Source organism: Acinonyx jubatus, chromosome E2 (genome assembly GCF_027475565.1).
Source record: "Acinonyx jubatus isolate Ajub_Pintada_27869175 chromosome E2, VMU_Ajub_asm_v1.0, whole genome shotgun sequence".
Lineage (NCBI taxonomy): Eukaryota > Metazoa > Chordata > Mammalia > Carnivora > Felidae > Acinonyx > Acinonyx jubatus.
In genome coordinates, this window is record NC_069396.1 from 59,074,347 (window position 1) to 59,087,940 (window position 13,594).

At 49.8% G+C, this 13,594-nt stretch overlaps 1 protein-coding gene across 2 annotated transcripts; it reads left to right on the top strand.

Annotated features, from left to right (window-relative positions):
• The first annotated feature begins 8,486 nt into the window (after positions 1 to 8,486).
• Positions 8,487 to 12,116, top strand: AURKC (aurora kinase C). Of its 2 annotated transcripts, none has more exons than XM_027037511.2 (7): positions 8,487 to 8,811; positions 8,892 to 8,931; positions 9,142 to 9,333; positions 9,683 to 9,821; positions 10,760 to 10,908; positions 11,475 to 11,649; positions 11,823 to 12,116. In XM_027037511.2, exons 1-7 carry the CDS (start codon positions 8,748 to 8,750, stop codon positions 11,991 to 11,993), a joined length of 930 nt encoding a protein of 309 aa, XP_026893312.1. In that variant the 5' UTR covers positions 8,487 to 8,747; the 3' UTR covers positions 11,994 to 12,116. The 2 variants fall into 2 exon arrangements, with proteins under 2 accessions (XP_026893312.1, XP_014939556.1); XM_015084070.3 differs by having other exon boundaries at positions 8,488 to 8,811; positions 8,895 to 8,931.
• Positions 12,117 to 13,594: the final 1,478 nt, after the last annotated feature.

The window sequence follows — 13,594 nt, forward strand, 5'->3', positions numbered from 1 at the left end:
TTCTCCCTCTTAATCCCTTTCTATCCTCTTAATCCATGCCTGTGTTCCAGTCTCTAGTCTCACCCCCCGACACACACACTTCCTGCCCCACGTGCCTGGTGAGTTCTGCCCTTCTCTCTCCCAGACACACCCTGTGCAACAGTTCTGTCCGGTGTCTGGCCTCCACCACTGGCACCTGACTAAAGCAAGTCTCACAGAGTTCCCTCTTGTGCTCCCACGCTTCCCCCGCCCCCAGTCTGTTATTGGGCCTTTTACTGCTGCCCACCTCTTTGACTTGAAGGCACTTTCCTGGTTTCTGTGACTTCCTGCCCTTCTTCAGAGGCCCTTTGTCTTCTTCCGTCTATTAAACAGTTGTGCTTCTCAGGATCCGTGCGTCGCCATTGCTTTCTCACTTGTGAGGGGATCCCTGAGTGAGTTAACCCCCCGCCCCCGAGGCATTTTACTCTCAGTGATCACAGAGTTCCCCCACGTCCTTGTCTCCAGGTTGAATGTTTCTCTCTGGTCATCGTTCCACACCTTGTCGGTATTCCTACCTACTAAGCCTGTGTGCATGTGTCATGCGGCCATGACCGTTACCACGAGGATGCACCCATAATGATCCTGACGGCAAGCAGACATGGTGTGTTCCCGTGTATCAGTCATCGTTTGCAGTGTTTGACACACAGCAACTCTTAGCCTTTGCAACAGGTCCGTGGTAGGTGACGTTCTCCCCATTTTACAGATCAGAAAACTGAGGCACAGAAGGGTTAAAACATCTGCCCAAGGCTTCACAGTTGATCAGGAAGTGCGGGACTGGGGATTGGAGCCAGGTGGGCTGGCTGCAGAAGCCATGCCCTGAGCACCTCGCCACCTCCCATAGGCCGGTCTGTGCACCACTGTGCCATAGAGCGGGCCATTACCGTTTGTCTGCAAGTTACCTTCTCATGTGACAGTACAGGAGACAAACCACACTCACTTTTTAACGGCTGTATAATCTGTTGCAACTGTACGGAGAGTACAGACGAGGGGTTTGAGGTGGCGCAGAGGTAGACAATGGCTAAGGCAGGGGTTGGGGTTTGGGGTTGTGTGTGTGAGGTGCCCCACATCTCCCTGAAGGTCACTGTCGTCTGCCTTCTTACCCACGTCAGACACCTTGCAGCCATTTTGTTCATTTCTCCTTTCTCTCCCCCTTACAGATCCTCAGTATATGTGTGTCTTCTAGTTCGGGTCCCTCTCAGAGTGCTCACACAGAGCTGTTTATGCGGAGGGACACAGTGTGTGGCATGTGGCTCTTGAAGAGAATCTGCACAGGCCTGTATGGCCAGATGGTTAAGGGCGTCAGGACCATCCTGTTTCAGTGTTTTGCTAGCAAGACTCACAGGACTCCACATTTTGTCATACTCGGGGGCAGGCTGTGATTGATCACAGGGAACGCAGTCGAGGAGAGGCACCAGGAATGGAGAAAGCCAGAGGCCATCAGAGACAAGCTTCAAGAGTCCTGTTTCTGGGAACGCACACGGGACACATTTAACTTAAGCTCCGTTAAGGAGTTAAGACCATGATTTTAAAAGTTTACTAGGGGACGCCTGGGTGGCTCCGTTGGTTAAGCGTCCAACCCTTGATTTCGGTCAGGTCATGATTTCCCGATTCCTGAGTTCAAGCCCCACACTGGGCTCTGCACTGACAGCACAAACTGCTTGGGATTCTCTCCCTCTCTCTGTCCTACCCCCACTTGCTCGCTCTCTCAAAATAAGTAAATAAACACATTTTAAACAATTCTAGGGAAGTTCATCAGAGACCCTGGGTCTTTTGGAGAGAGAATATGTATGTGCAAAAGCACACACCAAGTTCTAGATTTCCAGAAGGATAGCAGGTTCAGTGTGAGCCACATTGTTTACACAAGAAACTTAGGCACTCTGAGCCATTCGTTCCTGGAAGTGGTGGGAAACGTGCCATCATCCGAGGTCACAAACCCCGGCCAAGGGCAAACCCTGCAAGCTCAAAGGATGGGAGTTCCCAGGCCTGCTGTGTAACTTCCTTACAGTGACTGAAAGGTACTAAAATGCTGGTTAAATTTCTCTACATAAAGCAAATACAGTTACTTCAAGAGTCACAACTTTGAAGGCTTATATAAGCAGAACCACTGTAACCAAAAAAAATCACCAAGTCACAGTAGAACTTAGAAACTAGCCAGGATTTGGAGCGCCTGGGTGGCTCAGTTGGTTAAGCATCCGACTTCGGCTCAGGTCATGATCTTACGGTTCGTGGGTTCGAGCCCCGCATCAGGCTCTGTGCTGACAGCTCGGAGCCTGGAGCCTGCTTCGGATTCTGTGTCCCTCTCTCTCTGCCCCTCCCCTGCTCGTGCTCTGTCTCTGCCTCTCAAAAATGAATAAACGTTAAAAAAAAATAAGAAACTAGCCAGGATTTAATTTAGTGATGACCAGGTTCAGAGATGCTGGTGAGAAAGGACTTTGCTTCTTCCAAACACTGGTGTTTTGTGTGTGTGTATGCGTACATGTACACATCACTTAGGACTCTCTCCACATGTATGTATATGCCTAATAGAGGTACGTGTATTACCTATACGTGTGTGTCAGGATATATGCCTTCCAGTGGTCTGAGTTGCAAATGTACCACTTACTTAACTTTATCTATAAAAATGTGAGGGCCAGATTGACATGGTGTGTTTCTGCAGTACACAGCAACAGTTTTTAATCTCTTTATTCCTGCTGTTCATACCTCTGGTTTCAACAAACAGAAAACTAAGCGCATCATTCAGTGCACTTAACTTGAAATTAGTGGCTTCGTCAAGGTGACGTATGTGTCCGTGTGAGTGGGAGGCGGTGGGAGCCTCGGGCTCCAGCTGGGAGGGCGCCCTACAGGCGTGATGCTGGAGACCTTGGGAAGCTGGCCTCGGGGGCGTGTGCGGCTCCCTCTGTTCTCACAGGCGGCCTTTCCTGTCTCCGCTGTGGGATGCGGGGCGGGGGTGCCTCTGGAACGCTCCACGATGTCACCCTTGAGTTGTGAGGGCTAACGACCTGCTTGCTCACAGGTAGGTTACACGTGTCGCAACTGAAGGGTCTGCGCTAGACTGTAGACGGGCGAGTCGTTTTGTCCTCTTGGAGCGGAGTCCAGAGCCTGGGCCCTCTAGTAGGACTGCCTGCTGTGCCTCCTGACCTCGCTCTTAGCGCTGGGTGACTAGTTTCGAGTCCCTATTTATTCCGCTTCCGTTTCTGGTATCTGTGTGTCAAGCGCGTGTCTGCGCTGTGAAGTTTTCCCGCCCGGGAGCTCGTGGCTCTGCGATCCGCTGCCTGCTGCCTGCTGCCTGCAGACGTCACCTGACACCTCGGCTCCTGCTTTTCCAGCTGGGTCCACCTGTGTCCTCGGCGATCCGTTGTCCACACTGACGCCAGAGATCCGGCTCCGATTTGGTCACGGGCCGCTCACCCGCCCCCTCCCCCTAAAACGTTCCACGACTCCCCTCCACTCCTGGGGTAAACCCCGAATCCTTCACGTGGCCGATCCACGGGGCCTTCCCTGGTGGGGGACGGGCCTCATTTCCTACCTCTTGCACGACGCTGGCCTCTTTTCACTCCCTGCCTCCCTTCACTCCTCTGCCTGCCATGGGCTCTTCCTCCCCACTTTGCCCAGCGAGGGCACGCTTATCCCTCACCTCTCATCTCAAATAGCATTTCCTCGGCGAGCCTTGACCGGAACGTGCTTCTAGATCATGGCACGGGTCCATACTGTTCTCTGCTCCCCAGAGCCACCTTCAGGCTTGATGGTGTGCTAGGAGGATGTGCTTCACTCAGAACAGCTGTAACACGGTTCCTGCCTGTGACAGCGCGGGACACAGGCCAAGGTCACTAAAGGGTAAGGTCCAGGGAGACTGAGCACCAGCGTTCAGGTGTCCCGTCCCGGCACAGTCTCACAAGGCTTAATTCTTTCGGCAAAGGTGACAGTATGTTCAGGCATCGCCAATGAGGGAAGCTCACCGAAGCTTTAATGCCGGGGTTTCTTACTGAGGCACGCCGCACCTTCGCGACTGACCGTGGGTACTCCGGGGGTCTGCAGAAGGCAGAGATACAGTGTGTCCCAGAGCCTCAGGCCTACAAAAGCCACCATTCCCCGTGAGTCGCACCGTCCGCGTCCATCATCTGGTCAAACGGATGCAGCGAGCGGGGCCTGCAGATTCAGGCGTAAGATCACTTCCCAGGCCAGATGTCAAGCACTTAGATTGTCTTCCCAGAGCTGGGCAGGGGCCGGTCCTTTGGGATGTGTAGCACTTGAGCAGCCAAAGCCTGTTCAGTTGGCGCATTTCTGCTCAGTCCGCCCTGCTGGCCCCTGGCCTAGGCTCTGTGACCAAAACGGTGCTATCAGCCTGAGCATCTCTATGTAGTGAAGTATTTCTGTGACAGGAAAACGGTAGTGTCATCAGAAATGTGCTAACCTCTTAAGGGGCGCCTGGGTGGCTCAGTTAAGCGTCCCACTTTGGCTCAGGTCATTATTTCACAGTTCGTGGTTTCGGGCCCCGCCTCAGACTCTGTGCTGACAGCTTAGAGCCTGGAACCTGCGTCAGATCCTGTGTCTTCCTCTCTCTCTCTGTCTCTGTCTACCTCTCAAAAAAAAAAAAAAAAAAAAATCTGGTTACCATTTAAATGAGGCAGAGTGGGTTATGGGTTGATTAAAATAACAACTCATATTGTGAAACCATTATATTCATGTTCATATTTTTGTACTAATTTGATTACTATCCCTTCTGATCAGCTGTTTGTACTTTGTGATAAACCACTTCCCTCTGTCACTAACTTCGTTTTAAGTCCGGAAAAACAGTCGAATAGATCTTCTGTCTTGTCCCTCCTATAGTCTGATTTCCACACACTACTCAGATTGATCCTTTTAATTCACAAATCAGATTATATTACCATTCACCTGAAAACCTCCCCAGGTGGTCATCTATTTCACAGTTTACTAACTATATATTTTTAATTTTCTGTGTTCTGGCATTTGGAGTCTTGCTGACTGGGGAGATTCTGCCCCTCCCAGGACCAGCCAGTTATTAGAGACCACTAACAACTTCCCGGGGACCTCGCTTTTCACATGCAAATGACCCACCTGTCTGTCTCCTTAAAGCTCTAGGGCCCCGTATTAGAAGGGAGTGACACTTAATGCTCCAAAGCCCTACCATATTATTCAAACCAGTCAATCCTAAACTGTCTACCTGTTCCGCCTTGCCTTTTCCTGCCGAAGACACGACACATGTGGTGGGCGGTGCTTTCTCCATCACTGCTGGCTCCGACCCACCCTGGTGCTTCCCCGGCTCCTCCGCTCCGCCGGGTACGTCTGGTAGAACAGGCAGTTCGGAGCTGGAGGCTAGGGTGCTGATAAGTAGGTTACACATTAGAAGCCTGGGGTCACACATGCTGACCGCCTTCCAACACGCCAGGGCTGACAGACCAGGAGCCCCGGTGCGGAACACACAGGCTCCCGCTTGTGCCGCAGGGCCATCCGTGCCCAAGGTCATGCCTGTGCGCTGCAGCGTTGCCCCCTCCCCCATGGGAAGGCTGCCAAGATGGTTCCGGTAGGAACACGGTGGGCTTGATCAGAGACTCCCCTCCCGACCAGTGACTGGAAGGAGCCTCTATGAGAGACCACCCCGTCTATGACCCATGAAGAGAAAAGAGCCCTGTAGCTTCAGGGCAGTGCCTCGCTTTCCCACCTTGAGAACGGCCTGTCCTTAACGGGCTTTGTGCTTTGCTACCTTCCTTCTGGCTGCCTTTCCCCGAGAGCCGGTCCTCACGTAAACCTTCTGTGGGGAGTCCGAGAACCGAGACCTCCATCCACACGGCGCAGAGTCTCCCATGGGTAACATGCCATAATTCCCATTTGCTAGGGATGTGAGCATAAACTTCTTCCATTGTGACAGTCCCTTCCAGATCTGCTGCCTTACCACACCTGAGGAAACAAATCCCAGGTACATTTTAGAACACGTGCTGGAGCCAATTACAGCCTCCTTACAAAGGCTGACAGGGTTCTACGCAATTTATCTCCATTTATCTAACTCCCCTGGTCCTGCTTGAACCCCTGCCACACAGTTCTAGCTCCACTAGCCTTCTCCTCAGGCCCCCGGTGCGCTCCGACCCCCCCCCCCCCCCAGGAATGTCTTAAAAGACTCTGGAGCCATCTCTTTGAAATGCAGAAATCAAGGGAGATGTTATCTCTATCACTCAGCTTCTCTGGGAAGACAGCCTCTCTGGTGGGCATCTGGCTCCAAGTTGCAAAAGGGAAGATTCACGAAGGAAGCCTCGTTAATTTACAACAGAGTTGGGAGGCCAGAAGGCAGAACTCTCAGGAAACCACTCCAAGGCAATCACAGGAAGAATCGTGAATTCCAGGCCCCAACTGGAAAAGATGGACCCTGCATCTCCTGCAAGAAATCAACCATCCCTGCAACTCAACCAATGAGAGACTTCCATCATCTTGAACTGTTGCTGTCCTCCAATGGAATTTGTTCAAAACGACCCTGCCAACTCCCTCCTCCTCCATAAAATAACTTTTGTTTGTTGGATTTGCCTGTGGCTTTATTGTAGTTTGCGTGTCTCTGTGGCAATTCTGTGCTATTTCCAAATGACACTTTTTTTTGTGGGTAAAATAAGTGACTTATTTTTAAGGTTAACACCGCTTTCTATCCTCAAGAAATGAGACGTTTGTTTTCCTTTATGGAAAGCCAATGTAGGAGCAGACAGCCACCCCAATTACCAGGTAGATTTAGGATGACTCTGTGTAACAAATGGTGCTGTTATGTTTTCTTATGTGAGGACTAATTATTGTTTGTGATGAAGCTATGTAATGGGAGACACTGGGAAAGCCAGTGTCTGCTTGGCTTTACGAAATGGCATCTTTCTCACTTTCCATCTCTTAGCAATTATCTGTGATACGGCATCGCATTCAGTTTAAGGTTTATTCAGTAATAAACTTTTATTTATGTTTTTACTATCTTTGTGAGGAGGTTTTCTGGGTTGGGAGAAGATTTTTTCTTTCTAAATTACATTCCTCCAAGAATTTATATTGTTACTGTGGTAGGGTCCCCTCCATAAGGAATGAAAAAAAAAAAAAAAAAACAAACCTCAAGCAACCTGGCTATACATGTGACGACATCCCTCTCGACCTTGTAACATGAGACCACGTAATCAGACTCCATGTTTGTGTGTTATCATTATATGGGAGACAGAGAAATAGAAAATGTATTAAAAACGATGCCACGTGGCATTTGTTCAGGGCTCAATTCTTCAGATAGGAACCCAACTGAGCCGTGCTGGCAAGAATAAAGTTGCTTCCTGGAAAGAAAAGCCTCAGTGTCAGACTCTCTGCAAGAATCCTGCTACATTACCTGTCTAAAAGAATGCAATTTAAATTTTTGGTAACGCCTGTATATGCCACACAAACAGACATGTGGGCTGATTTTACTATTTGAGACTCCCAAATGCAAACTGCAGACAGTGTCTGTGAAAATTAATTAAAGGAAGCTTCAGTAAGATGGAGCCAGGAGGCCAGACGGGGGCTGTCACATCCTGACTAGGGATGTCAATTGCAGACGCCGGCAGAAGAATCCTCAACAGTAAAGAATCATCAATTATAGGCCCCAAGGAGAAAAGATATACATTGCATTTCCTACAAGAAATTGACCACCCCGGCAACTCAACCAATGAGAAGGTGTCTTTTACTAAACTGTTGCTTTTCTCCAATGGACTTTCCTTCAAAACAAGCCCTCCCAAACTTCCTTCTCCATAAAACAGCGTTTTCCTGCATCTTCCTTGTCCCTATATTGTAATTCTGTATTTCCAGATAAGCCCTTTTTTCTTTTTTCTTTTTTTTTGCTGGTTAAAAATAACCGAATGTTAAATACAATGAATGTATTATTGTATTTTTAAGGTCAAGAGTCCAGCAAATACACAGCTCATGGAGGCAAAGGGCGAGCGGTCTGTGCCATTGCGCCGAATGGGCCTACAGTCCCAGGCTCGGGGAGGCTCCAAGGGCTGTGGGGTGGAGTGGGGAGAGCAGGGGCTGCAGGACACCCCAGGGCAGAGGCAGAAACTTCGGGAAGCAAGACGAAGGACACCCCTGGGGAGTGGCCTGAACGGGACACGATCTCCCAGCGGGGGCCGGTTTGGTGCGTAGCTTGGGAGTGTGCCGACCTTAGAGCCACCCCCACCCCCCGCAGCTTCCTGTGGTTGGTGTTTCATCATTCACAAGCACGCGGTGTCAGTTCATTAATGCATTCGCGCACTCTCGGAGACTCACGCAGGAATTGGTTCACCGAGACCCTTTGCTTCGCCTCCCATTCCCCCAAGATCCCCCAGCTCACGGGGGCCCCCCCCTTAGTCTGCCCCGCCGCAGCGCCCGGGTCTCCGCGCCCTGCCACCTCATTGGCTCAGCGTGGGCGGAAGCTCCCATTTCTGTCTTTTCTATTGGACACGCTGCCTGCGCGCCCAGAAGATCCAACCAATGGGAGCCGGTCAGGAACTGTGGCTCAGCCAACGAGGGGGCGCAGACATAAAGGCCCCAGCTCTGGCTTCCCGGGAGTTCCTTGATCTTCGGAGGTGCAGCTCCGTGCGCTGCGGTGAGGGTTCGTGGGGGGCCGTCGGCGTCCGAAGCGCCTCAGCCTGGTTGTTGCCTACCCTCACCCCTTTTGAGGACAGTTCCAAAGGGCTCGGGAAGGCGTCCTGTCGCCGCCGTGCCGTCTCCTGGGGAGCCACTCAAACGCTGCGATGCAGTCGGGCAGCGTGCAGCCCGCAGATGAAGAAGAGGAGCAGACCCGAGACCAGAGAACAGGTGGAGAAGGACTGGTGTCAGTTGTTGGGGCGGGGGTGGGGTGCAAGAAGCGCGTGTTGACCTCTGCCTGTCTGTCTAAGAAGCTGCAGCAGGCCTCGTGGAGCTCGGCATGCCCCCCGTGTGAGTGTCTCTGGAAGGAAGCGGAGCGGGACGAGAAATGAAGACCAGCTGCACGTGGGAAGTGTTGGCTCGTGGGCCAACCAAACAGCCTGGCTGCGCCCTTGACAAGGGGAAGGGGCACGGGGGCGGGAGGCGAGAGGTGAAGGAGGTTCGAGTCCGTCACTGCCCGCCATCTTCTTCCCCAAACTGAGGCTCTGTTCTAACTTTCAGGAGGCGCCTCACGATTGAGGACTTTGAAATCGGGCGTCCTCTGGGCAAGGGAAAATTTGGGAACGTGTACCTGGCTCGGCTCAAGGAAAGCCATTTCCTTGTGGCCCTGAAAGTCATCTTCAAGTCCCAGATAGAAAAGGAAGGACTGGAGCACCAGCTGCGCCGGGAAATTGAGATCCAGGCGCATCTACAGTAAGGACGGGCTGCAGGAGAATCCAGCGCCAGCTTCTTCCTCTTCATCTGTTTCCTCTTCCATCTCTGGCATCTGAACCCAGCACTCCCCCCAAATGACCCTCCAACAGGCCACCTTGAGTCCACCTTGAAGATTTTTTCTGCAGTTCACTCCACTTACACCGTGTAAACCTCCTCCCTGTTTCAGACCCCCAAATCCTGATGCCTCCTCTTGCTTTCCCCTCACACACTCCAGTATCAGACCATTATTCTGGTCCCAGCGCAATTTGTCCTTTGTCCGACCAATCACTTTTAGTAGCATCGGGAGTTGGGTCTCATGAGTCTGACCCTTCCTCCATCTTTTCTCCAGGCACCCCAATATCCTACGCCTATACAACTACTTCCATGATGCACGCCGGGTGTACCTGATTCTGGAATATGCTCCAAGGGGTGAGCTCTACAAGGAGCTGCAAAAGAGCAACACGTTGGATGAACAGCACACAGCCACGGTGAGATGGGAGGGCTGGCGGCTTTGGGCCTGTGGGTTTACTCTGGGCTGGTGGGGATCACTGCTTGTGGCTGTCATTAGTGTCCAGCTTCTTTTTTTTTTTTTATTTCTGAATTCTGTTACCTTTTACGTAGTGACACATACATCCTATAACTTCACATTTTGATACCCTAGTTACCCAGAATATTAATAATTAGTGTGTGTGAATTTGGATTCTTTGGTTGTAAGCAACAGAATCTCCACTACCTTATGTGAAGAAGCATGTTGAAAGCCTATGAGTAGAACTGGCTTAGAAATAGAAAGCAAGAGATTTCTACAGAGCCTCAGATGGGGAATCAGAGCCTCAGTTATCCCAGCAGGAAGGGCTGGGTCAGCTTGCTGTCAGAATAAGTGATCTTCCAATTTTCCTCCTATTTTTGTATCATTTCTTCAGGACTCCAGTCCTGTGGGCGATCCTCTGATTGGCTCAGCATGGGCCCTGGTCCAGCTCCTTGCTGTGCTAGGGCAAAAGAGAGGCTCCGTCCACTTTAGCATCACTCATTTAAGACCACATAAAATGGGGAGAGGAATTCCTCCCCCACCAGTAATTAATTGTGCCATTAAGGAAGTAATGGGGTTGGTAACTAGGACATAAAAGATTCCACTACAGGGGCGCCTGGATAGCTCAGTCAGTTAAGCGTCCAACTCTTGGTTTTGGCTCAGATCATGATCTCTCCGATTGTGAGTTGGAGCCCTGCATCGGGCTCTGCACTGACAGTACAGAGCCTGCTTGGGATTCTCTCCTTTTTCTCTGCCCCTCTCCTGCTTGTGTGCTCTTTCAAATTAAAAAAAAAAAAAAAAAGATTCCACTACAATGATAAAAATGTATGAGGAGTATTTTATCTCACACGGAAAACTGGCTGGCTTCATTTCCAGACTGCTTTTTCTTTGCTCACTCAGATAATGGAGGAATTAGCAGATGCTCTGACATACTGCCATGAGAAAAAGGTGATTCACAGGGATATCAAGCCGGAGAATCTGCTGCTGGGGTTCAGGGGTGAGGTGAAGATTGCAGACTTTGGCTGGTCTGTGCACACCCCATCTCTGAGGTAGGTCACGTGGTGGTGGCATGGGCCCTGGGTGCTAGTAAGGAATGATCCAATTTAACCCATTGCACGTGTAAGACTGGGATAAAACCCCGGGTTTGTATTTGAGCACTGTCTTTTTTCATATGTATATATTTAATGTGCATTTGTAGATGGAAAGAATGGCTGAACCACATATTTTATCTTTTGATCTCTGTTAACATATAACTTTCCCCAGTAAGTTTCCATGTAAGTAAGAATCATTGCTCCATAATTCCGGAAATTTTACTTGGTCTCTGTTGATGCACCTTCAGTTTGTTCCAAATCTCTATTGATGCCCAGAATATTATGAAAACATCCTGGATTGTGAGCTAAATGTATAAGTAATTCCAAAGTATGGAATTGGTGGGTCCCAGAACTTGCCTTCCCTAAACCTCGATCCTTATTAAAACTTGGTGTTCCCAGACTTCCAGGCTTGGGAGGGGACTGCTCAGGCCTTTCTAGCATCTCTCATCTCACTGGAATCTAGAAAAGGAGGGCTGCCCTGTGTGGGGCCTCTACACAGGCCTCCCTTCTCTGCTGTCCTCTAGGAGAAAGACCATGTGTGGGACTCTGGACTACTTGCCCCCAGAAATGATAGAAAGGAGAACATATAATGAGACGGTTGATCTGTGGTGCATTGGAGTGCTCTGCTATGAGCTGCTGGTGGGGAATCCACCCTTTGAGAGCCATTCCCATAATGAGACGTACAGACGTATCCTCAAGGTGGGATGGTCACATTCTGGGAATTCGTGGGGGCGGGGTGCTACAGAGTCTGGGCTGCACATAAAGGTTGTCGAATAAGATCCAGAAGAGTGCCTGGAAGGGACTCAAGGAACAGAAAACATGGAGCACAGAAATTAACCATCCTTTTCTTTTTTCTTGTCTGGCCTCATCAGGTGGACATCAGGTTTCCTCCGTCAATACCTTTGGGGGCCCGGGACTTGATCTCCAAGCTTCTCAGATACCAGCCTTTGGAGCGGCTGCCTTTGTCACAGATCCTGGAGCACCCCTGGGTCCGGGCCCACTCTCGGAGGGTGCTGCCTCCATCTGTTCAGATGAATTCTTGAGCCCTGTCCGCACCTGTTTCATTGCATTTGTCCAGGGAGCTCTCCTGGCTCTACTAACTGGTCTGTCTTTTGTTTCTTCTAAGATGCAAGATACTAATGAATAAAAGCTGAGTCATTTTTTTACCAGGTCTTTATGGTTCTGTGAGTTGGTGTCTGATGGGGTAGAATCTTTATTTCTTGTAGAAACTCTTTCCCATGAGAGCGTCCCAAGATGATGTCCCTCCGGGTCCCCAGGGTGGTGACTCAACCACTCACCGTCAAAACTAGTTCCTATTTTCATTCAGATAACCGCCTTGGTGCATACCCTATCCCCCATCACAGTTGCTTCTAGACTCAATTTACTATTTCCCATCTTCTCAGGAGCATGGATCTATAAAACAGGACACGGGTCAACCCAGAGGTCCACTGTCTTTATACTGACACGAGCATGCTACTGTCTGATAACATGTCTCACTGAACATCAACTGCCGCTCAATTCTCAAATGGATTCACCAGTATCTCTGTGATGTGTCATATTCTGATTGCATCAACTAAATCACCCCTAATAATAGACGGACCGTCACCTCTTCTGAAATCACATCCTCCACTTGGAGCAATTTAGGGCTCTTCCAACCTTCCCCTGTATCCTTCTGTCCCACTGTCATGTGTCAGCCACTCCCTCTATCCACAATAAGCTGACTGCCCCAGAATAAACATCTAGACACAGCTGGGAGCTCAAAACATGGTTTTTGCTCATTTTTGCAGGCATCGCTTTCCCCGCTGTGTCACCTGACTTACAAACACTGCGTATGGAGCTTGCCTTGTTCATGTTACTCCCTTCATCGTATTCTATGCAGTCTCCTCATGTGAAATGTCCTGCACGTGTAGGACCACGGCTCCATGTGTGACCAGACCCATTATACAAGGAACTCGGCTACTCAGACGGACAGCCCCCAACCCCTGCTGCAGATGTATGATTTAAAGGCTCCAAGACACTGGCTTGTGGCTTTTCATCTGCACCTCCAGTGCCCACATCTCTGCTTTCTAGCTTTGTCCTCTCTATCAGTGCTCTTGAAGTAATACTTCAATTAAACACCTTGAAATTCCTAATGAACTAACTGGTTTGTACATAGGAACCCTGCAATATTACTCGGTTCTGGTGCTAGACAAATTCACATCACTGGGTGCATTTTGGGGGAAGTAGGTAAGATAAGCATAGGAAAGGAAACTAGGGCTTCCACGTTGACTACCCGGTGATATGTGTCTAAATCACGCAAACTCTCTGACATGCTTTACAGCAGGGATTTCCAATAGCTATATAGCTTTCCCCACCACTGATTCCAGACATTCTGCCTCTCGTGACAAAGAGAATATAAAAATCTTTAATATCTGACTTACATTCTAGCCTCAAATCACTTCATTTAACTGTGTCAACTACATGTGAAGAGAAATATGCTGTTTCCAATTTGGTCAAGTTATTATGGCCAATGATGGATCACACGCTAATTTAGCCATATTTCTCCACAATCTTTTTTTAAATTTTTAAAAAAATTTTTCCTTAGTTTTGGGAGAGCACAAGCAGCGAGGGGCAACAGGAGAGGACAGAGGATCTGAAGCAGGCT